At 38.6% G+C, this 25,915-nt stretch overlaps 1 protein-coding gene across 6 annotated transcripts in view; it reads left to right on the plus strand.

Annotated features, from left to right (window-relative positions):
- The window catches only part of ZFYVE9 (zinc finger FYVE-type containing 9), a 189,735-nt gene that overhangs the window by 127,034 nt on the left and 36,786 nt on the right, over window positions 1-25,915 (plus strand). For all 6 annotated transcript variants that reach the window (XM_088835291.1, XM_088835290.1, XM_088835292.1 and 3 more), the window contains 4 exons: window positions 2,661-2,783; window positions 4,223-4,378; window positions 11,994-12,218; window positions 13,302-13,384. In XM_088835291.1, coding sequence (XP_088691417.1) covers window positions 2,661-2,783; window positions 4,223-4,378; window positions 11,994-12,218; window positions 13,302-13,384 — 587 coding nt within the window. The remainder of the gene's footprint in view (window positions 1-2,660; window positions 2,784-4,222; window positions 4,379-11,993; window positions 12,219-13,301; window positions 13,385-25,915) is intronic.

Below are 25,915 nucleotides of genomic sequence, written 5' to 3' on the forward strand. Positions count from 1 at the left end.
TTGTAACAGGACATTGAATATAGTACCCTGTGCTGTATAGTAGGACCTTGTTTTTTTAATCCTTTCTATATATAATAGTTTGCATCTGCTAGTCCCAAACTCCCAATCCAACCCTCCCCCACACTCCCATTTCCCTTGGCAATGACAAATCTATTTTCTATGTCTGTGAGTCTGTTTCTGTTTTATAGAGAATCTACATATAGGTGATATCATATGGTATTTGGCTTTCTCTTTCTGACTTGCTTCGCTTAGTATAGTAATCTCTAGATCCATTCATGTAACTGCAAATGGCATTATTTTGCTTTTTTTTTATAGCTTAGTAATATTTCATTGTGTATATATACACCATATCTTCTTTATCTGTTCATTTGTCAATGGACATTCAGGTTGTTTCCATGTCTTGGCTATTTTAAATGTTGCTACTCTGAACATAGGTGTGGGTGCATTTTTTCAAATTATAGTTTTGACCAGGTATATGCCCAGAAGTTGAATTGCTGGATTATACGGCAAATCTATTTTTAGTTTTTTGAGGAATCTCTGTAGTGTTCTACATAATAGCTTCACCAATTTACATTCCCACCAACAGTGTAAGAGGGTTCTCTTTTCTCCACAGCCTCTCCAGGATTTGTTATATGTAGACTTTTTAGTGATAGCAATTCTGACTGGTATGAGGTGGTACTTCATTGTAGTTTTGATTTGCATTTTTCTGTTAGTGATGTTGAGCATCTTTTCTTTCATGTGCCTGTTGGCCATCTGTATGTCTTCTTTGGAGAAATGTCTCTTTAGGTTTTCTGCTCATTTTTGATTGGATTATTTTTTGTTACTGAGATGTGTGAGCTGTTTGTATATTTTGGAAATTAAGCTCTTGTTGGTTGCATCATTTGCAAATACTCTCCTAGTCTGTAGATTTCCTTTTCATTTTGTTGATGGTTTTCTTTGTGATGCAAAAGCTTATAATCTTGCTTAGGTCCAGTTATCTTTTTAAACATAGATATTATCATATACTATTCTTGCTTAGAAAATTCAATGGGTTCCCAATGCCTTCAGGATAAATTACTTCCTTTGACTTACAGTGTTCCTAGTAACTTTATCTCAATTTATTTATCTAATTTTATTTCCAGTCATCACCCTAGTACTTTACAGGCATACTACAGATTATTTGCTGTTTTCTGAGTGTTCATATTCCACACTTCCATGCTTTTTCTTATGGTGTGGAATAGTGGGAAGAACACGGACTTAATTAAGAGCTGGAAAAGCCTGAGGTTTAATTCTAGTACCAGTTCATTCTAGCTGTATAATCCAGTGAAAGATGCTCAGTCCTGTCTTACTCTTTGCACCCTCATGGACTGTGCAGTCCATGGAATTCTCCAGGCCAGAATACTCCAGGCCAGAATACTGGAGTGGGTAGCCATTCCCGTCTCTAGGGGATTCTTCCCAACCCAGGGATCAAACCCAGGTCTCCTGCATTGCAGGATGATTCTTTACCAACTGAGCCACCAGGGAAGCCCAAGAATACTGGAGTGGGTAGCCTATTCCTTCTCCAGCAGATCTTCGTGACCCAGGAATCGAACCAGGTCTCCTGCATTGCAGGTGGATTGTTTATCAACTGAGCTACCAGGGAAGCCCTTATGATCCAGTAAGCAAGTCATTTATCTCTCTGAATCCTTTTCCTATTTTTTTGTTTTCTTTTAAATTATGTAACTATACCTATTTAAGTATCATTATGAATATTAAATTAGATTTCATACCTGAAAATACATAATAAGAAAATTGGTACAAAGTAGGCATGTGATAAATATTTTTAGTATTTTCCTTTCTTCTCTCTAAAATAGAATACCCTGCTATATGCCAGTCTCCTTGAATAACTTCTCAATCTTTCAAAATCCACATTAATGGAAAACTCTGAATCCTACCTTGGAGGTCTTTGTAGTAGTATTTTAGATCCTCATCTCTGTTTAAATAGAAATTCTTATAGACTATTACTATATTAACACATTTTTCACTGTAATGTACATACTGTATAGGTCTGATTTTTTCACCTAAACCATGAATTCCTTCAGTCTGAATTCATGTTTGTGTTTTCTGTTCCTGTCATGGTGCTGGGCTGAATGTATCATACTGTCAAATCCAGCTTGTGTCTCAGATGCTTCAGCAATGAACTTTCACATAAAGTTAAGCGTTCTTTTGATTGGATAATGCTTCTTTACTAGAACCGTCTAAAAATATTCTTTTGTAAGTAAATTTGCCACTTAGGTTTCAAGTTTGGGTTATTTTAATAAATCTTAATAAGAAATTAACTTGACTTCTGTTGTTAAATAAGATTGTGTTTTCTTTTCACATGTCATATATGAAATTCTTATTATGATAGTTGGAGGATTTTTGTTAAATCAAAAAGAGTTGTTTTTAGACTGTGATATAAACCATTGTGTGGAGAAGTCTAAACACAGGATAACTGTGTTACTATCCCAACTGAACTGGATCACTTTTGAGAATAAAAGGGGCACTATTAATATGACACTAGGGTAGTAGATATAAACCTGTATTTGCCTATCTATAAATCAGTTGCTTTTTCCTATGAATAATGAGGCCATTCCTCTGTCAGATTTCTTTCTTGATTTGTCTCTCTAACCAGTCTCTTACATTGTTTTCTCCCTTTACAGACTATGCTGTGGAAGAGAAACCATCACAGATTTCAGTAATGCAGCAGTTGGAGGATGGTGGCCCTGACCCACTTGTATTTGTTTTAAATGCAAATTTGTTGTCAATGGTTAAAATTGTAAACTGTAAGTTGAAAATTTGTGTTTTTTTTTTAATTAAAATGAGGTCCTGAGTCATAGATAATAAAGCTTTTAGATTCATTACATACAAGTATTTTTAATCTAATAAATCCTCAATGAAAACTGGTTGCTGAAGAAATACATCTTAATGAAAACTGGGTACTGAAAAAGTTGGTTTCTTTAAAATTATATATCCTTGAGGACAACTGTGGGACTGAGACTTTTTTTGGTCAAAGGAGTGAGATAAGTGAATTCTCCATGGAGGAAAGCCAAATAGAACTTCTGAGTTAAGTTCTTCCTGAGATGGGTATGCCAAGTCACAACTCACCACTCGGATAACTAGAGGTGGATAAATTATCCAGGGGGATCAATTTATACATGCTAGGTTTAAATCTCAGAAACATTTCATCGTGGTGCAAAATCTTATTTGGGAGTAGTGTTAACTAACTCATAGTAAAACTTCAGTGTACCACAAGTTAGAATTCAGAAGAAAGTTCTCAATTCTTGGTGCTAGCTTCTTAGGCAACAGAATGAGAGAGAGGACGGTAACTTCAAATCTTGGTTCCAGTATTATACTGGAAAACGGAGAATGCATTTATCCTGCATGAATGTTATGGGCAGTTTTGGAGAGACGAAGAAAGCGTTGGGAAACAGTCCTCCAGTCTCATTGTGTATTTGCTTGCCACCTTTCCTTCTAGGATCAAATTTTTAAATAATTTGGTTGCAATTTCAATTTACCATATCTAGTTTATATACTTAGAAAATAGCTCGTCTAGAATTCCTTAAGTGTGCACCATCTTAATATAGTTGGACTGGGCACCTTTTGTTTGGTATATAAAGAAACAATTCCCAGAGGGAAAGAAAGATCTTTTATTAGTGTTGATTTATATCATGATATCCATAATTTTATTTGACCCCTCTTTTAATTCCATTGAGAATCTTGTGTTGAAGTACAAATAATAAAAGTATCATGGACTGAACATTGTTTTGAACTACATATAGCTTGTGTTGTTGTGGCTCTGCATAGCCTTAAAGTGAAGAAGTGGAAGTAACTAGTCCAGAAAAGCCATCCATTTCACCACTTTTTACAGGATGAAGTCAGTTTAAGTTCTCTTGCTGGTTATCTGAAACTTTCTTCCAGGAAAGAGTACAAATAGCTAGACTCTTTGAATCACAGTTTAAATTTAATAAGTGTGCATCAAAATATATTTTCTGTAGGCCACAGCCTGAATCCAATCTAAGTGTTTGCTCAGAGCCAGAGGCATTGGTGTGTTTTATTTTCTGCAGTAGTCCTTTGGCTCAGTAGTGACAGTTCACAGTTGAATTATACAAAGTCAGTGGGATCTATTTTATTCCTCAGTGTGTTAAAACAGAGTTCTGTGCATTTCTTAAGGGTAAGGATTGAGAAGAAAGTCTTCATTTGTATATTTTTATTTCATCTGTAGATGTGAACAGGAAGTGCTGGTGTTTCACAACAAAGGGAATGCATGCAGTTGGTCAGTCTGAGATTGTCATTCTTCTGCAGTGTCTACCAGATGAAAAGTGTTTGCCGAAGGATATCTTCAGCCATTTTGTGCAGCTTTATCGGGATGCTCTGGCAGGTGGGGATACTATATGAGTTTGTCTGCACCCTTTATAGTTGATAAAAAATTTTGGACTCAGATGCAAAATAATAGTCTTTAATTTGGAAGCCTGGCATTGGACTTTGGAATTATTGGCAAGTTAGAATTTGGCATGGTTTGAGGAAGTTATAAATTTTAATACTTTATCTAGTGTAGTTGTTATTTTACAAAGACTGTAATCAGAGTTGTAAGATAATCCACTGACCACAGTGTAAGAATCTTTTCCTTTGATTGGTTTAGGAAATGGTATTGTTATCTGGTAGAAGGAAGGATAATGATAACTTGCCAACTTGTTTAATAATATTCATATAATCATAATGTAGATATTTAATTTTCAAGTTTCAAAAACCACTAGCATGGGTGACTTTATTATGATTTCAAAGTAAATTATAAATATTATTAACTGTAACAATATGAAAGTAAATGCATAGCTATTAGAAGTTCAAAAGACTAAATATACTAATATAAAGACATACTATTAAATTTCCCTTCAGTCTAAAACCTTAAACACTATCTCTAGCTTAGTGGTTTCTCTGCTATATGTCATTCAAAAGACTGCAGAAGCCCTTATATGAACTGTCTTTATAATTCTTTTATGAATTTTTAATGTAAACTACATGTAGTAATAATAATGTATATAGGCATATATGTGTTTATATATGTTTCTCTTTTAGTGTATATACAATTTTTGGTCATACATCACCGCTTATCCTTTCCACAATGAGGGGGGAAATGGTGGTTTGTGAGAAGTGACATTCTGAGAGTTTCAGGATGCCTAGTGGTTATTGCAGGGCATGGGAAAGTTATTTCTCCCCATCTCCCCTCCCTTCCTCCATGTCTTATACTTATGTTTTGCAAACAGACACTCAGAACATGAATTTGAATGAAACAGGAACTGTATGTACCAGATTATTTTTTCTGGAGTTAGTCTTCAGTTATTCCCCTTTTTTACTCAAAAACCTTTCTTGGCTTCATGTTACCTTTAGAATAAACTGTGTACTCTGACATTCAGTGTTCTACATATCTGATCCTCTATTCTCAATCTCATTTACCACTAGTAATCTCCTCATACTACCATTGAAGCCAAACTAAACATTTCTTGGTTTTTTACACATTGGGTTAGCCAAAAAATTTGTTTGGGTTTTACAGAAAACTGGCTTAAAACTCAGCATTCAAAAAAGATCATGGCATCTGGTCCCATCATTTCATGGCAATTAGATAGGGGAAAAAGTGGAAACAGTAACAGATTTTATTTTCTTAGGCTCTAAAATCACTATGGACAGTGACTGTAGTCACGAAATTAAAAGATGCTTGTTCCTAGGAAAAAATCTATGACAAACCTAGACAGCATATTAAAAAGCAGAGATATCAGTATTGGACAAAGATCTGTATGGTCAAAGTTGTGGTTTTTCCAGTAGTCATGTTCAGATGTGAAAGTTGGACCATAAAGAAGACTGAGCACTGAAGAATTGATGCTTTTGAAGTGTGTTGCTGGAGAAGACTTTTGAGAGTCCCTTGGACAGCAAGGATATCCAACTAGTCAGTCCTAAAGGAAATCAACCCTGAATATTCATTGGAAGGACTGTTGCTGAAGCTGAAGCTGCAATACTTTGGTGAAGAGCTGACTCAATGGAAAAGACCGTGATGCTGGGAAAGATTGAGGGCAGGTGGAGATGGGGGTGACAGAGGATGAGATGGTCGGATGGCACACTGACTCAATGGACATGAGTTTGAACAAACTCTGGGAGATAGTGAAGGACAGGGAAGCCTGGCATACTGCACTTCATGGGGTTGCAAAGAGTCGTACACAACTTAGCGACTGAACAACAGCAACCAGTATTCTTGCTGGGAAACCCCATCGACTGAGGAACCTGGCAGGCTATAGTCCATGGGGTTGCAAAAGTATCAGACACAACTTAGTGACTAAACAACAACAATGCTTAGGAGAAAAATCGCTTTTTTATATGGTATAGATATCTTCAACATTATTAGGTGATGTTAAACTGTTTCCCAGAGAGGTTTACCAGTTTATATCTGTCTGTGCCCATCTCCAGTGTATAAAAGTTGTCAACACTTGATATTATCTGAGTTTTAATTTTTGCCATACTGGTGGATATAAAATGATATCTCACTCTAAATTGCATTTCACTGACTATTAATGAGACTGAGCATATTTTCATGTATTTATTGGCCATGTATAGTTTTTTTTCTGTGACAGATACATCCTGTTTATATCTTTTGCCCCTGTTTCTATTGCATTTGCATTTTCTTTGGGATTCCTTTAATTTTTTCAACATAAGTGTTAACTAGGACCTTTTTCTGACAGAGTTAAATTCAGTATGTATTAGTTTTTTATTACTGTATCCCTAAGCCACAAGCTTACTGGCTTAAAGCAACACAAATGTATTATCTCAGTTTCCATAGGTTAGGAGTCCAGGCACAGCTTAGGTGAATCTTCATCTCAGGGTGCCTTAAGGTGTTAGCTATGCTGGGCTTCTCATTTGGAGCCCAGGGTCCTCAGGTTGTTGGCAGAATTCACTTTCTTACAAATACCCATTTTCTTATTACTACTGGTTGGGAAGTACTCTTGGCTCCTAGAGACTGCCTGCGGTTCCTTGCCTCATAGATAGTTTTCCACATGGGTGTTTCCTTTCCTTCAGGTCAGCAGGACTGACCTGACCTCTAGACCTAGATTTAAAGAGCTTATGTCAGGCCAACTCTGATAATCTCCCTGTTGATTAACTCAAAGTTTATTGATTAGTAACCTAATCATGGGGGAGTCGCACCCAATATATTAATAGGTGTTTTCCCCACAGAAAGGTGGGGAATTAAACAAGGTGTGAACAAGAGGAAGCTGACAATTCTGCCTCAGAGCATTTCGGTCCTTCCAAACATGACACAGACCTCAGCATACTTCACTCATTTAATATCTTTGCCATTCTTACATTTGTTGTAATTTGTTTTACCTTTTGTAAAAGAAAAAAAATATTACTTATATTCAGTTATATTCAGTTTTTAATTCCAGTATTAAAAATCAATATTGATTTTCAGTTCAATCAAAATTATTAAATTTACCACTATATTTTCTTGTTATCTGCTCTTTTAGTATCCCATGTTTCCATTAGGACTTGCTTTTCTTGATGAAATACATCTTTTAATTAGTTCTCTTGATGAGGTTATATGGTTGTTAAACTCCATTAGTCTTTGTATGTCTGAAATGTTTTTATTTTTCCGTCATTCTTGAATAATTAATTGGCTACAGAATTGTAGGTTAACAGATTTTTTTCCCTCCCTTCTTAGCAAGTACTCTGAAGGTATTATTTCATTGTCTTCTGGCATTTTCTGCAATCTGAAAAAAAGTGAAAATGTTTGTCTCTCAGTCTTCTCCTACTCTTTGTGACCCCATGGACGAGAGCCTGCCAGGCTCCTCTGTTACTGGATTTCTCCAGGTGAGACTACTGGAGTGGGATGCCATTTCCTACTCAAGAGGATCTTCCTGACCCAGAGGTTGAATCTGGGTCTACTGCATTGCAGGCAGATTCTTTGCCATCTGAACTACCAGGGAAGCCTGCAATCTAGCTGCTTTTTTTGAGCTGCATATGTTATGGATTCTTAGTTCCCCTGCTAGGGACCAAGCCCTTGGCCTTTACAGTGTAAGGGCAGCATCCTAATCAGTGGACTGCCAAATAATTCCCCTTTTCCTTTTTTAATAAATAGTTATTTGTCTTTCCCCTTTGGCTTTTAGAACTGTCTCCTTCTCTTTGATTTTCTGTAAGTTCACTACTAAAGTTCTCTGAGTTTTTTTAGTCAAGTATATGAGGTATAATTTATATACAGTAACGTGTCTTTTTAGACATATATTACTGTAGATAATTACACATATATTCAGTTCAGTGAATCTAGAGAAAACAATAAAGTCCGGTGACAGCTACCAGTATCAAATATATAATATTTTCATTATTTTTAAACCCTGCCTCATGTCCCTTGTTATTTAATCCCCTCACTTTACCCTCTGCTCCTGGCAACTAGTAATATGATTTCTGTCCCTGTAGTTTTACATTTTTGAGAAAGTTATATAAATGGAATCTCACTGTTGTGTTTGACTAATTTTTTTAGTGCAATGCTTTTGAGATTTGTCTGTATGGTTGAATGGATGTTGTTCAGTGGTTCAGTAGTGTTCAACTCTTTGCAACTCCATGGACTGCAGCACACCAGGCTTCCCTGTCCTTTACCATCTCCCAGAGCTTGCTCAAACTCACGTTCATTGAGTTGGTGATGCCTTCCAACCATCTCGTCCTCTGTCATCCCCTTTTCCTCCTGCCTTCAATCTTCCCCAGCATCAGGGTCTTTTCTAATGAGTCAGCTATTTACATCAGGTGGTCAAAGTACTGGAGCTTCAGCTTCAGCATCAGTCCCTCTAGTGAATATTCAGGATTGATTTCCTCTAGGATTGACTGGTTTGATCTTCTTGCAGTCCAAGGAACTCTCAAGAGTATTCCAGCACCACAGTTCAAAAGTATCAATTCTTTGGCACTCAGCCTTCTTTATGGTCCTACTCACATCCACACATGACTACTGGAAAAACCATAGCTTTGACTATATAGACCTTTGTAGGCAAAGAAATGTCTCTGCTTTTTAATATTCTGTCTAGGTTTGTCGTTGCTTTTCTTTCACGGAGCAGGCATCTTTTAATTTCATGGCTGAGTGATCATCCATAGTGATTTTGGAGCCCAAGAAAATAAAGTGTGTCACTGTTTCCCCATCTAGTTAACATGTTTTGAGAACACACTGTGTGCAAGATGCTATTTGGCATTTTACAATATATTCTATCCTTTATTCATATCAAGTCTGAAATTTAGTGTAATCTTCCCTATCGTTACAGATGTTGAAGCTCACAGAAATTAGGTAACTTGCCTCCAATCTCGTAATAGTAAGCGCTCAAACTAGTGTTCAAACCCATGTCTCTGTGACTTCAAAATCTGTGATTTTTCTTCCCAAAATAACATTTTCCTTCCTTGATATTGGAATTATTCTGTTCTTATAGATCTGGCCCAGCAGTTTAAATGTGCAGCCAAATTTGGTTAATCCTGGGGCAAATGTTGTTGTTCAGTCGCTTACTCATGTCTGACTCTTTGTGACCCCATGGACTGCAGCACGCCAGACTTCCCTGTCCTTCAGCATCTCCTGGAATTTGCTCAAACTCATGTCCATTGATTTGATGATGCCATCCAACCATCTTCTCCTCTGTCGCCCTCTTCTCCTTCTGACCTCAATCTTTCCCAGCTTCAGGGTCTTTTCCAGTGAGGCAGAGGTACTACCCCGAAGGTATTTGGAAGATGATGCACAGGTGAACGTGGCTTTCAGCGGTAAAGCTTCTCTGGATTTTGTGGGGTTGCATTCTCTCCACTTGTGGTCCCTGCTATTGGTATAGCTTCCACTTTTCTCAAGGATTCTACGTTCCATCACTGAACTGTTCTGCAAATAGACTCTAGTTTCCAAGGAAAGTAAGCATTAACTTCTCTGATGGCGATTTCTCTACTTGCTATTATTTCAGAGGTGTCAAAGGAAGTTTGCATATGTCTCAGAATATATCTTCTGTTACATTATTGAACAGCTCTTATCAGAAAGTTCTTTTGTAATTCTAAACTAAGGAAACTGTCTCCTTAATGAAGGGTGATTTGTTGCTATTTCATTCAAAAAATACTTGAGTAGAAAGTGCTTGGTTAAGAGCATTCACAAGTAAAAGAAAAAAACCTGCGTGATATGAGATTAAATAAGCCCTAGGTTGTTTCTGTTTCATATTTATTTCAACTATTAATAAAATTAGAATAAATCCAATCTGTGGTTCTACTTTGTCCATAAATTTTTTCCCTTAAGTGACTCTTATGTATCTGTCCTTAATGTCTTCATTAATTATATTCATGAAATGAATTTATTTATTCAATGGGACTGTAAACTGTGTGAGAGCAGGTACCTAATCCTAATATTTTTTCATGACCTTTGAAGTAATAATTCTGATCCTGAGACCTCTAAAGTAATTCATACAGTAAGTTGTATAATCTAAAGGAAGGTATCAATATTTTTTGATGTCTTTTAGCCAGATAAACTAGAGTGTGCTAATAATGCAAGGTATTTAATTCTCCAAGCCAGGCTTCAGCAATATGTGAACCATGAACTCCCAGATGTTCAAGCAGGTTTTAGAAAAGGGAGAAGCACCAGAGATCAAATTGCCAACATCCACTGGATCATGGAGAAAGCAAGAGAGTTCCAGAAAAACATCTATTTCTGCTTCACTGACTATGCCAAAGCCTTTGACTGTGTGGATCACAATAAACTGGAAAATTCTGAAAGAGATGGGAATACCAGACTACCTGACCTGCCTCTTGAGAAACCTGTATGCAGGTCAGGAAGCAACAGTCAGAACTGTACATGGAACAATAGACTGGTTCCAAATAGGAAAAGGAGTACGTCAAGGCTGTATATTGTCACTTTGCTTATTTAACTTATATGCAGAGTACATCATGAGGAACGCTGGGCTGGAAGAAGCACAAGCTGGAATCAAGATTGCCGGGAGAAATATCAATAACCTCAGATATGCTGATGACACTACCCTTATGGCAGAAAGTGAAGAGGAACTGAAAAGCCTCTTGATGAAAGTGAAAGAGGAGAGTGAAAAGGTTGGCTTGAAGCTCAACATTCAGAAAACAAAGATCATGGCATCTGGTCCCATCACTTCATGGGAAATAGATGGAAAAACAGTGGAAACAGTGTCAGACTTTATTTGTTTGGGCTCCAAAATCACTGTGGATGCTGATTGCAGCCATGAAATTAGAAGACACTTACTCCTTGGAAAGAAAGTTATGACCAACCTTGATAGTATATTGAAAAGCAGAGACATTACTTTGCCAACAAAGGTCCGTCTGGTCAAGGCTATGGTTTTTACAGTGGTCATGTATGGATGTGAGAGTTGGACTGTGAAGAAAGCTGATCACCGAAGAATGGATGCTTTTGAACTGTGGTGTTGGAGAAGACTCTTGAGAGTCCCTTGGACTGCAAGGAGATCCAACCAGTCCATTCTAAAGGAGATCAATCCTGGGTGTTCATTGGAAGGACTGATGCTAAAGCTGAAACTGCAATACTTTGGCCACCTCATGCGACGAGTTGACTCACTGGAAAAGTCTCTGATGCTGGGAAAAGTTGGGGGTGGGAGGAGATGGGGACGACAGAGAATGAGATGGCTGGATGGCATCACCGACTCTGTGGACATGAGTTTGAGTGAACTCCGGGAGTTGGTGATGGACAGGGAGGCCTGGCGTGCTGTGATTCATGGGGTCGCAAAGAGTCGGACATGACTTGAGCGACTGAACTGAACTGAACTGAACTGATTTTATGCTCACCAGAAGCCCTCATCAAATTGGAAAACAAATTTTCATTTAATAAATGCCATTTATTTAAAAAACAACTTTATAAATGTGTGTCTTTCATAGTGAAAGGTTGGGAATTAATGTTTGGTAATGTCTGGCCCAGTGCTGATAATGTTTATTAAAAATATGATTGTTTTATTGATAGTAATTAATGTACTTTTTTGTTTTAGGGAATGTTGTCGGCAACTTGGGACATTCCTTCTTCAGTCAAAGTTTCCTTGGGAGTAAAGAACATGGTGGATTCTTATATGTGACATCTACCTACCAGTCACTGCAAGACCTAGTGCTCCCAACCCCACCCTACTTGTTTGGGATTCTCATTCAGAAATGGGAAACTCCTTGGGCTAAAGTGTTTCCCATCCGACTAATGTTGAGACTTGGAGCTGAATATCGACGTAAGTTAAAAATACCCTCTTCTAAACTATATGACCAAGACCAAGACATAAAAACTAAGCAAAAACTTGAGATATTCAGAGCCCCATGGTGATACAATTAAACAGAAGTAGTCTTTTAAAATAACTAAGCTAAATATGGTCAGTGTCTCTGCTTTCTCTTCGCGGCCTCCTCCAGGGATCTTCTGGACCCTTGTCTCTTGCATTGCTTTGGCTGTAATAGGAAGGACTCAAAATAACAAGTGAGGATGTTAGTGATTATTTATTGCCTTGTAAACTTAACTGGTTTTATAGGTTAATTTATAGGTTTTATGCAGGACCATCTTCAGAAAAAATGAATATCAGCTTAACAAGTAACTGTACTTTTTATAGTATCCATATATGGTGAGCATATTTTTTGTCACTTGCTTGGAAAATAGTTATGACAAATTATATTTTATATAATGTAGCAGATTGGTACATTAAGCTAGTGGTATAGAGATAACTCTCAGCTGGTAAAGTAAGCAATAAAAGAGCCTCTGTGCCCATGGTTGTAGCAGTGCAACTAAGCTATGATTGTTTTTAAAGACATTAAGGCCTGAATGCAAGCCTTATTTTAAACTTCATATCAAAGTTGCCCTGGTCTAGGAATCAGACCACTAGAATAGGTTTTTAACTTTGCCTCTTACTAGCTCTATTACTTTGAGTGAAGTCATATAAGTTGTTGACTGTCAGTTTCTTTGCCTTTTCTGTCGCATGGTATTATTAAGAGGATGGTATTATGAATCAGCAAAATAAAGTAAGGAAAGGATTAAATTTAGAGGAAACAATGTTTGTACCTCCCTAGCTTGCACAGGCAGTTGAAACCATAAAGTTCAAGGAGCCAGCTAGGATCACCTGGTGTTTGGCTTATCTAAGGAGTGTCTGAGTGTTCAGACATGTATAAGAGTGAACGCTTTTAAAAAAGACTTCCTAACTACAGAGGAAGGAATTCAGTGCTCTAATGAGTAATTACAATTATATTTTGAGAACTTTATGAAACTTGATATCTCTTTTACCAAAATTATAAGTTGCTGAACTTAGTTGGTTCATTTCTCATTTGCATAGTTTATCCATGCCCACTGTTCAGCGTCAGATTTCGGAAGCCATTGTTCGGAGAGACTGGGCATACCATCATGAATCTTCTTGCAGTAAGTTGAGAATTATTATTTTCTTGTTCCTTACTGGGATTTGTATGGGAGAAGGAAGTAGATTTTATTATTTTGTTTGCTTCAGGGAAGTGAAGATTTATGCTAAAAGAAAAGAACAGAACATGCATATTCTTTGGAAAGTACTTGGAGCTTTGGAATGAAATAGTACTGGATTCTGGCTCTTGGTTATACACTTACTAAGTGACCTTGCAGGATTATTGTGAGAAGTAGTGCATACTTAAAGCACCCAGCATTATGTCTTGTTTTAATTTTAAGCCTGGCATGCTTGAGATTACCCCTGTGTCCATGTAGCTTACAGTTTAGCCAAAGATTGATCAGAGATTGTATTCACATACCTCAAGGCAATAAGGCATCTATACTTTCTTGATGTGTGGACTGGGATTCAAATGTTATTCCTTTATTTTCCACTGGACTCTCTTATGTCTCCTTGGCACATGCATAGGCTCTGACCCTGTTGATCAAGGATTAGTTGGCTTGGGCCCACTAAGGTCTCTGCTGCACATGTGCACAGACTAAGGTCAGTCTTGGGTATGTATGTGGAGAATTTATGAAATTCCCTATGGCTGTCTCATTCTCAGAACTTCTTGTTAAATTTCTGCCTAGTCTGCCTACTTATTGCTGCTGCTGCTGCTGCTAAGTCGCTTCAGTCGTGTCCGACTCTGTGTGACCCCACAGACAGAAGCCCACCAGGCTCCCCCGTCCCTGGGATTCTCCAGGCAAGAACTACTTGCTCCAAATAGACTTGCAGCCTCTGGGTAACAGAGCCACTGGTCTTCTTTCACTAGTCACTGAGATTACCACTTTAACTGAGACACTCCAAATCAAGCAAGATTCTACAAGAAGCAAAAATTATTGTTTTCACAAACTATCTTGCCTTGGTTGAACTACCAGGCAAAGTTAGGGGCAGCTCCAGGCAAGAATATCATCAACTCAACTCTATTCTTCTTACTTGAAGTTCAGTAATTTCCTGAATGAGTACATCTCAGTGTATTATGTGCTTTTAGCCTGAGTCAAGGGCACTAAAATGGTTGGGTTTTTGTTTTCTTTTTTAAATAAATTTATCTAACTTTAAAGATGGAGAAGCTCTATACAGTCAGCAAAAATAAGACTGGGAGCTGACTGTGGCTCAGATCATGAACTCCTTATTGCCAAATTCAGACTTAAATTGAAGAAAGTAGGGAAAGCCACTAGACCATTCAGGTATGACCTAAAATGATTATACAGTGGAAGTGAGAAATAGATTTAAGGGACTAGATCTGATAGAGTGCCTGATGAACTATGGGCGGAGGTTCGTGTTATTGTACAGGAACCAGGGATCAAGACCATCCCCATGGAAAAGAAATGCAAAAAAGCAAAATGGCTGTCTGAGGAGGCCTTACAAATAGCTGTGGAAAGAAGAGAAGCGAAAACGTAATATATAACCATCTAAATGCAGAGTTCCAAAGAATAGCAAGGAGAGAGAAGAAAGCTTTCCTTAGTGATCAGTGCAAAGAAATAGAGGAAAACAACACAATGGGAAAGACTAGAGATCTCTTCAAGAAAATTAGTGATACCAAGGGAACATTTCATGCAAAGATGGGCTCAATAAAGGACGGAAATGGTACGGACCTAACAGAAGCAGAAGATATTAAGAAGAGGTGGCAAGAATACACGGAAGAACTGTACGAAAAAGATCTTCATGACCCAGATAATCACGATGGTGTGATCACTCACCTAGAGCCAGACATACGAACAAAGCTAGTGGAGGTGATGGAATTCCAGTTGAGCTATTTCAAATCCTGAAAGATGATGCTGTGAAAGCACTGCACTCAGTATGCCAGAAAATTTAGAAAACTCAGCAGTGGCCACAGGACTGAAAAGGTCAGTTTTCATTCCAATCCCAAAGAAAGGCAATGCCAAAGAATGCTCAAACTACCACACAATTGCACTCATCTCACACGCTAGTAAAGGAATGCTCAAAATTCTCCAAGCCAGACTTCAGCAATACGTGAACCGTGAACTTCCAGATGGTCAAGCTGGTTTTAGAAAAGGCAGAGGTACCACAGATCAAATTGCCAACATGCACTGGATCATCAAAAAAGCAAGAGAGTTCCAGAAAAACATCTATTTCTGCTTTATTGACTATGCTAAAGCCTTTGACTGTGTGGATCACAATAAACTGTGGAAAATTCTGAAAGAGATGGGAATACCAGACCACCTGACCTGCCTCCTGAGAAACCTATATTCAGGTCAGGAAGCAGCAGTTAGAACTGGACATGGAACAACAGATGGTTCCAAATAGGAAAAGGAGTACGTCAAGGCTGTATATTGTCTCCCTGCTTATTTAACTTACATGCAGAGTACATTATGAGAGATGCTGGGCTGGAAGAAGCACAAGCTGGAATCAAGATTGCTGGGAGAAATATCAATAACCTCAGATATGCAGATGACACCACTTTTATGGCAGAAAGTGGAGAGGAACTGAAAAGCCTCTTGATGAAAGTGAAAGAGGAGAGTGAAAAAGTTGGCTTAAAGCTCAACATTCAGAAAACTAAAATCATGGCATCTGGTCCCATCACTTCATGGGAAATAGATGGGGAAACAATGCCTGACTATTTTTGGGGGCTCCAAAATCACTGCAGATGGTGATTGCAGCCATGAAATTAAAAGACGCTTGCTCCTTGGAAGGCAAGTTATGACCAACCTAGACAGCATATTAAAAAGCAGAGACATTCCTTTGCCAACAAAGGTCCATCTAGTCAAGGCTATGGTTTTTCCAGTGGTCATGTATGGATGTGAGAGTTGGACTAAAAAGAAAGCTGAGCGCTGAAGAATTGATGCTTTTAAACTGTGGTATTGGAGAAGACTCTTGAGAGTCCCATGGACTGCAAGGAGATCCAACCAGTCCATCCTAAAGGAGATCAATCCTGGGTGTTCATTTGAAGGACTGATGCTAAAACTGAAACTCCAGTACTTTGGCCACCTCATGCAAAGAGTTGACTCATTGGAAAAGACCCTGATGCTGGGAGGAATTGGGGTCAGGAGGAGAAGGGGACGACAGAGGATGAGGTGGCTGGATGGCATCACTGTCTCGATGGACATGAGGTTGAGTGAACTCCGGGAGTTGGTGATGGACAGGGAGGCTTGGTGTGCTGCGATTCATGGGGTTGCAGAGTCGGACATGACTGAGCGACTGAACTGAACTGAACTGATTGCTTTTTGGGGGCTTGATTTATTCCTCTGTCATGGAATTGTGGTTATAGTTCCAGTTATCTTTTAAAGAGATTTAAACAATGTGAAAGATTCTTATAGGTCTACTCATGTAGCTGCCATTTGCAGTGCTCTCCATTCCTTTGTGTAAATCTGTGTTTCTATCTGGTGTCCTCCTACCCGAAAGATTTCCTTTAATGTTTCTTATAGTGTGAATTGACTGGTAATCAATTCTTTTAGCATCTGTGTTTCTTACAAAGTCCTTTGTATTTGAAAGAAGATGCTTTTGCCGGATGTAGAATTCTAGGCTGACAGTTCTGTCCTTTGAGAATTTTAAAGATTTACTCTATTGCCTTCTGGTTTGCATTTTTTTCTGATGAGAAATATTTTTGCCCCCTTGCCTTTCTTTGTTCCTCTCTATGGCAATTTGTATGATATCTGGAATGAGAATTAAGAAGCATTTTTTTATCCCACAAATTGAGTTGAGAAACAAGAGCAGATATTGACATCAATAGACAAATACTTTAAACGTACAGCCATTTTTCTAATATACTGTATAATTATGCTCAGATACTTTCTGTCCTTCATCCATGACGAAGAAACTTTTAAGCTATCACCAGTAGGACATTTAGCTGTTATTTCACTATTTATGATGAGATTCCTCAAATAGTATATAACATTTATATGGTTCTTTGTAACTCAAAATGCTTTATATTATTTTGCCACCACAATAGTTCTACAAGTTAGTAGGGATGCATATTATTTACATTTTAAAGATTCAGCAACCTAAGCTTAGAAATTGTATAGCAAATTGTAAAGCCAGGGTTTGCATCTTCCTACTCCATCCTCCTTGCTCTTTCTGCTACATACTCCTTATATTCTCAATCAGTGCTCTTAGATGCAAACACTTGTGAGAACAAGCTTCTAGATTTAAAGCAAACTTGCTTTATAGAATTTATTGAATTTAGGGTGGATCGAATCATTACATTTTTCTCAATATTCTAGCCAAATAAAGCATTAATTATCATATGTTGAAAGTAGTACTATTAAATTTGTTTATTAGCTTCTCTGACTGAACAAAGTAGTCTAAGTATTTCAATTCAATCTTGAATTATGTTAAAATTAACTGGCTTAGAGTACAGAATAAACAGTTGTATGCAAATTACCTATTCAAACTGTAGTGTTGAGAATAAAATAGTGGAAAATATATGGTGGCCATTATAAGTGGAAGAGGGCTTCCCTGGTGGCTCAGTAGTGAAAAGTCCACTTACCAATGCACAAGACACATGTTCAATCCTGGGTCAGGAAGATCCCCTGGAGAAGAAAACGACAACCTACTCCAGTATTCTTGCCTGGGAAATCGCATGGACAGAGGAGCCTAGCGGGCTACAGTCCATCAGGTCTCAAGAGTCGGACATTACTTAGTGACTGAAACAGTAACCACAGTGATTTTTAGTGACTTTGGACATTATTTGGAATTAACCTAAACTTCACAGATTAAGGACACAGTTATTCATAAGACTGCCATTACTTCCGATGCTACCTGTAAGTTCAAGGGTCCCCAGACCGCCTACAGTTGGTAGTAACTAGATACAAATGTAGGCGATCCCACTAACCCATCAGGTTTGATGATTCACTAGAATGATTCACAGAACTCAGCAAAGTACTGTGCAGTTGACCCTTGAACAACATGGGCTTGAACTGCTCAGATCCACTTATGTGGATTTTTTTTTTCCCAGTAAATTTGTACTACACAGTCCATGGTTACTAGAATCTGCAGATTACAGAACTGCAGTTCAGAGAGCTGAGTGCAATGTTATACCTGGATTTTTAACTGTGCAGGGATTGACTCCCCTAACCCCCATGTTATTCAAGAGCCAACTATACTTAAGATACAGTTTTATTATAACAGTGAAGATATGAATCAGGAGCAGCCAATAGAAGAGACACATAGTGCAGGGTCTGGGAGGGTTCCCAACAAGTAACTTTAGTGTCTTGAGTTTTTATTGGAGATTCCTTACTGTTCCTGATTGATTGAATCATTGGCTATGTGATTGAACTCAATCTTCAACATTCTTCAGAAGTCAGGCTGGTATCATGTACCTCAAAGCCCCAACCTCTCATCATGTGGTTGATGTTTCTGAAATGGCCAGCTACCACCCTGAGTCATCTTGTTAGCCTGAATATCATCAAGTTGACACAGACCGTCAAATGACATAGACATAGGGCCCATCAGGAATAACAAGGGCACTCATATCACTCAGGAAATTCCAAGGGTTTAGAGGCTATGTCCCAGGAACCAGGGGCAAAGGTCAGCCAAATTCTTTATTATACAGTAAGACTCTACTCAATGCCCATGAATGCCAAAGAGGTCTTTCTACCCGGATTTTGGGAATAGGTGTTATTCCCAGACCTATGTATCAGATAATCCTCCCAATAATCACTTCAGGCATTTCTTTTACTGGCCTCAGGTTTCCTCATTATTAGCTAATGAGAGCACTACTAAATACTGGATGTGACCTTCTGCAAACCTTTGGAGTCCTGTCTGCAGTTTTCTCTTCTCTGTCCTGTCAACTCTTACTAACTACCGTCATTTTTCAGTTTTCTCTACTCAGGAAAACTGCCAGCCTCTGCCGGGGTTCCCCTTTCCTGCATCTGAGCTTGGAAGCTCTCCTGGAGCATAACCTGGGCAGTCACAGAGCTCATCTTGTTTGTTTCCAGTCTCTCAAGGATCACTGTCCTTTGTTACCTGAAATTCCCTCTCTTGAAAATCATTGTTCCATGTGTTTTGTGCGGTCTTTGGTTGTTTAAGACATGAGGCTAATCCAGTCTGCTTTCCTCCACCTTGGGCAGAAATGAAAATTTCTAAGTTACATTTTAATATATAATATCTCTCTATATTCTTCTACTCCAGCCCCCACCCCTTTGTCCTTCCTTGGTAATTTTAGATTTTAGTCTCATTTTTCTGCAAGATAATTTTTCTTTCAGGTTGTAATTTATTTTGGAATGAAGAGGAAAGATATGTCCTGTAATCTAGCAACAGCAGCCTAAGGTTTCTATGGTCTCTATCATTTCATTTATACAAACATTTGTTGAATTATCTCCTGAAACATCTCACTCTACATCATCACTTTCTCTAGATTATCAGGATCCTGCAGTCTATTGATTTCAAGAAACCTTTTCACTATTTCTCACTCCTGTTGCTTTTCTGTTTTTGTATATTTTGATTCCATAGTTTCATCATCAAATCACTTTTTTACATAATTCTAGTTAGTTTTTCTCTTTTGCTGTGTCTTGTGGTAGCCTGGCAAAAGGTAAACCCTGCTTAAATCTACCTCTTTCTTTAAAACTTAAAAAAATTTTATGTATGGTAAAAGCCACCTTTTTTTGAGTACATTTCCAAGAGTTTTCACACATGTAACAGTTACATTACAACCACTCTAACTATTGAATTATAGAACAGTTCTGTCACTCTGGAATATTTGCTGGTGCACTTCTAATGTCTGATAATCATTGATCCTTTGTCCCTGTAGTTTTAGTTTTTTTCAGACTGTCCTGTAAGGGAAATTATACAGTATGTAGCCTTCTCAGTCTGGCTTCTTTTACTTATCTTAATACATTTTTGATTAATCTATGTTATATGTATTGTTGAGAAGGAAATAAAATCTTTCTCTTCCACTCATCTCAGGTTCTTTGGCTGAGGTCCTCTAAATTAGACTGGTCAAAGACTGATTAACAAGGGGCATATTTAGCTGTGGCATACTCTGGTAACCTTCAGTTATCAATAGATGATTGATTTTTATTGCTGAGTAGGGTTGTGTTGTATGTGTGAACTACAGTTTATTCATTCACCTGTTGATGGATATGTGGGTTTCTAGTTTCTTGCAACTGAATAAAACTGCTATAAATATAAACATTCATGATTAAATTCTGTGTGAATGTTTCAGTTCAGTTCAGTTCAGTCGCTCAGTCGTGTCCGACTCTCCGCGACCCCATGAATCAAAGCACGCCAGGCCTCCCTGTCCATCACCAACTCCCGGAGCTCACTCAAATCCATGTCCACAGAGTTGGTGATGCCATCCAGCCATCTCATTCTCGGTTGTCCCCTTCTTCTCCCGCCCCCAACCTTTCCCAGCATCAGAGTCTTTTCCAGTGAGTCAACTCGTCGCATGATGTTGCCAAAGTATTGCAGTTTCAGCTTCAGCATCAGTCCCTCCAATGAACACCCAGGATCGATCTCCCTTAGAATGGACTGGTTGGATCTCCTTGCGGTACAAGGGACTCTCAAGGGTCTTCTCCAACACCACAGTTCAAAAGCATCAATTTTTTGGCGATCAGCCTTCTTCACAGTCCAACTCTCACATCCATACATGACCACGGGAAAAACCATAGCCTTGACTAGACGGACCTTGGTTGGCAAAGTAATGTCTCTGCTTTTTAGTATATTATCAAGGTTGGTCATAGCTTTCCTTCCAAGGAGTAAGCGTCTTTTAATTTCATGGCTGCAATCAGCATCCGCCGTGATTTTGGAGCCCAAACAAATAAAGTCTGACACTGTTTCCACTGTTTTTCCATCTATTTCCCATGAAGTGATGGGACCAGATGCCATGATCTTTGTTTTCTGAATGCTGAGCTTCAAGCCAACCTTTTCACTCTCCTCTTTCACTTTCATCAAGAGGCTTTTGAGTTCCTCTTCACTTTCTGCCATAAGGGTAGTGTCATCTGCATATCTGAGATTATTAGTTTTCTAGGAGTGGGAGAGTTGAGTCATATTGTATGTTTAACATTATGAAAGTGAAAATCAGTCAGTCGTGTTCGACTGTTTGCGACTCCATGGACTATACAGTCCATGGAATTTTCCAGGCCAGAATACTGGAGTGGGTAGCCTTTCTCTCCTCCAGGGGATCTTCCCAACCCAAGTCTCCCGCGTTGCAGGCGGATTCTTTACCAGCTGAGCCACAAGAGAAGCACAAGAATACTGGAGTGGGTAGCCTATCCCTACTCCAGGGTTCTTCCTGACCCAGGGATCAAACCGCGGTCTCCTGCATTTCAGGTGGATTTTTTACCAGCTGAGCTGTCAGGATTTAACATTATAAGGAACTGTAAAATTGTTTTCCAAAATGCCTGCAATGTTTTGCATTCATCAGGTACAAGAATATTTTTTTTTGGTCAACCCTTGTTATTGCTCTTTTAGTTTTTAATTTTTGCCATTCTGATAGAAGTCTAATGGTTTTAATTTTTGTGATTTTAATTTTTATGTTTCCAGTGATGAGTGATTTAGAGCATCTTTTTATTTGTGTATTTTGTCTTCTTTATGTCTCTAATGAATGTTCAAATTTTTGCTCATTTAAAAGATATGGTTTTGTTTTCTTATTGTTGATATTTGAGAGTATTTCATGTATTCCTATGGATGGAGGAGCCTGGTAGGCTGCAGTCCATGGGGTCGCGACGAGTCAGACACGACTGAGCAACTTCACTTGCACTTTTCACTTTCATGCATTGGAGAAGGAAATGGCAACCCACTCCAGAGTTCTTGCCTGGAGAATCCCAGGGACAGGGGAGCCTGGTGGGCTGCTGTCTATGGGGTCACAGAGTCGGACACGACTGAAGTGACTTAGCAGCAGCAGCAGCATGTATTCTGAATGTAAGTCCTTTGGTAGATTTGTATCATTTTAAAATATTTTCTCTCAGTGTGTACATCATCTTTTCATTTTTTAAAATAATGTTGTTAATAGAACCAAAGTTTTTAATTTTGTTGAAGTCCAGTTTGTTTATTTTTTATGGGGCATTCTGTTTATAGCATATCTAAGAGATTATTGACTAAAACGTAAATCACAAACATTTTCCCCTATGCTTTCTTCAAAAGTTTATGGTTTTATGATTTACATATAGGTTTGTGATCCCTTTTTAGTTAATTTTTGCTTGTGAGGCATTCCTTGAAGTTCTTTTCTTCCCTATTTGCATATCCAGTCATTTCAGTATCACTTGTCATTTACTTGCCTTAGCACCTTTCAGTCAGTTCAGTCACTCAGTCATTTCCAACTCTTTGCGACCCCGTGGACTGCAGCATGCCAGGCTTCCCTGTCCATCACCAACTCCTGGAGGTTGCTCAAACTCATGTCCATAGAGTTGGTGATACCATCCAACCATCTCATCCTCTGTTGTCCCCTTCTTCTCCCACCTTCAGTCTTTCCCAGCATCAGGGTCTTTCCCAGTGAGTCAGTTCTTCACATCAGATGGCCAAAGTATTAGAGTTTCAGCTTCAGCATCAATCCTTCCAATGAATATTCAGGACTGATTTCCTTTAAGATTGACTGGTTGGATCTCCTTTTAGTCCGAGGGACTCTCAAGAGCCTTCTCCAACACCACAGTTCAAAAGCATCAATTCTTCAGCGTTCAGCTTTCTTTATAGTCCAGCTCTCATATCCATAATGACTACTGGAATAAAACATAATTTGACTAGATGGACATTTGTCAGCAAAGGAATGTCTCTGCTTTTTAATGTGCTGTCTAGGTTGGTCATAGGTTTTCTTCCAAGGAGCAAGCGTCTTTTAATTTCATGGCTGCAGTCACCATTTGCAGTGATTTTCCGTCCGTTCCGTCGCTCAGTCATGTCCGACTCTATGCGACCCCGTGGACTGTAGCCTACCAGTCTTCTCTGTCCATGGGATTCTCCAGGCAAGAATACTGGAATGGGTTACCATTTCCTTTTGGAGCCCCAAAAAATAGTCTGTCACTGTTTCCATTGTTTCCCCATCTATTGCCATGAAGTGATGGGACCGGATGCCATGATCTTAGAATTCTGATTGTTTAGTTTTAAGCCAACTTTTTCACTCTCATCTTTCACTTTCATGAAGAGGCTTTTTAGTTCTTCTTTGCTTTCTGCCATAAAGGTGGTGTCTCCTGCATTTCTGAGGTTATTGATATTTCTCCTGGCAATCTTGATTCCAGCTTGTGCTTCATCCAGCCCGGCATTTCGCCTGATGTACTCTACATATAAGTTAAATAAGCAGGGTGACAATATACAGCCTTGACATACTCCTTTCCCGATATGAAATCAGTCTGTTGTTCCACATCCAGTTCTAACTGTTACTTCTTGACCTGCATACAGATTTCTCAGGAGGCAGGTCTGGTGGTCTGGTATTCCCATCTCTTGCAGAATTTTCCAGTTTGTTGTGAGCCACACAGTCAGTGCTTTGGCATAATCAGTAAAGCAGAAGTAGATGTTTTTCTGGAACTCTCTTGCTTTTTTGATGATTCAGTGGATGTTGGCAATTTGATCTCTGGTTCCTCTGCTTTTTCTAAATCCATCCTGAACATCTGGAAGTTCATGGTTCATGTACTATTGAAGCCTGGCTTGGATAATTTTGAGCATTCCTTTACTAGCGTGTGAGATGAGTGCAATTGTGTGGTAGTTTGAGCATTCTTTGGCATTGCCTTTCTTTGGGATTGGAATGAAAACTGACCTTTTCAGTCCTGTGGCCACTGCTGAATTTTCGAAATTTGCTGGCATATTGAGTGCAGTGCTTTCACAGCATCATCTTTCAGGATTTGAAATAGCTCAACTGGAATTCCGTCATCTCCACTAGCTTTGTTCATAGTGATGCTTTCTAAGGCCCACTTGACTTCACATTCCAGGATGTCTGGTTCTAGGTGAGTGATTACACCGTCATGGTTATCTGGGTCATGAAGATCTTTTTTGTACAGTTCTGTGTATTCTTGCCACCTTTTCTTAATATCTTCTGCTTCTGTTAGGTCCATACTGTTTCTGCCCTTTATTGAGCCCATCTTTGCATGAAAAGTTCCCGTGATATCTCTAATTTTCTTGAAGAGATCTCTACTATTTCTCATTCTATTGTTTTTCTCTCTCTCTTTTTTTTTTTTTTTTTGCTTTGGTCACTGAGGAAGGCTTTCTTATCTCTCCTTGCTATTCTTTGGAACTCTGCATTCAGATGGTTATATCTTTCCTTTTCTCTTTTTCTTTTAGCTTCTCTTCTTTTCTCAGCTATTTGTAAGGGCTCCTCAGACAATCATCTTGCCTTTTTGCATTTCTTTTTCTTGGGGATGGTCTTGGTCACTGCCTCCTGTACAATGTCATGAACCTTCATCCATAGTTCTTCAGGCACTCTATCAGATCTAATCCCTTGAATCTATTTGTCACTTCCATTCTATAATCATAAGGGATTTGATTTAGGTCATACCTGAAAAATCAATTGATTTTACCAGTGCAGATCTGACTCTTCCTTCGTTCTTAACTTCCATCCAAGTTAAACATGAGTGAAGACAGAAAGAGCAGCTTACCCATGGGTCTCATTTTAGATTCATGACCAGTACCATTAAGGAAGCTCTTGAACCTACCCAGCAAGCCTTCCTGGTCCCTAATACATTCCTAACTCCCCATATGACGTTTTGTATGTGATTTCTTTTCATATTTCCTGTGCTGCCTCTCCTTTCCTCCGTTTCAGCTGATGACATAACCCCAATTTCCCTGAATGAATAGAAGCAATCAGAAGATAATTTTCACACAGTTCCATCCAACAACCTCCGAGCATCTACACATTTTCTGCTCTTAGTTAACAGGACATCATTCTTTCTCAGTTCTTTTCCTGCAGTCTTCTAACTTGCCACCTTCCCCTCCCCATCATATTCTGTATCTCAGTTGGTGGCAGCTCCTGTCTTCTACTTGCCCACGCCATACCATTCAGAATCATCTTTACTCTTTTTTTTTTCCACATTCCACATCCAACCTAAGGGCAAATATTGTCTGTTTTCTCTTTAAATATATCTAGAATCTGATAACTTCTGACTGCCTTTCGAACTGTTAAAATCTTGATTCAAGTTATCACTGTCTCTTGCCTGGATTATTTTTATTGTGTTTATCTGATCTCCTTTCTTCGATTCTTGCTCCTTTTCCATCTGTTCTTTACAGAGAAGAAAGTTAGAGAGCTCCATTACAGTAGGTCGAAAATCATCTCAAAGTAAAGGTCAAGGTCTTTATGACCTACAGGACCCTGTGAAATCTAGCTATGTTCTGTCACTCTGACCTCAACTCCTGCCACTTCTTGCTCACTTTGTTTCAGCCACACTGGATGTGGTGTATGTGTGTGTTTTAGTGTATAAATGTTCACTGAGTTCCCAGCATGTTCCAGGCATTTGGGATATAACAAGAACAAAACCAGCAATCATCTCTGCTGTCTTGGAGCTTACCTCATAGGGAGGAGACAGTTAACAAATAAATACAGAAAATGTCAGGTGCTGATAAAGCAGGATAAACATTTAAATATTTGTTTAATATTGTATATAAAGGTATATGAAATGTCT

Source organism: Moschus berezovskii, chromosome 4, assembly GCF_049115385.1.
Source record: "Moschus berezovskii isolate FMDL1 chromosome 4, NW_MosBer_1.0, whole genome shotgun sequence".
NCBI classification, from domain to species: domain Eukaryota; kingdom Metazoa; phylum Chordata; class Mammalia; order Artiodactyla; family Moschidae; genus Moschus; species Moschus berezovskii.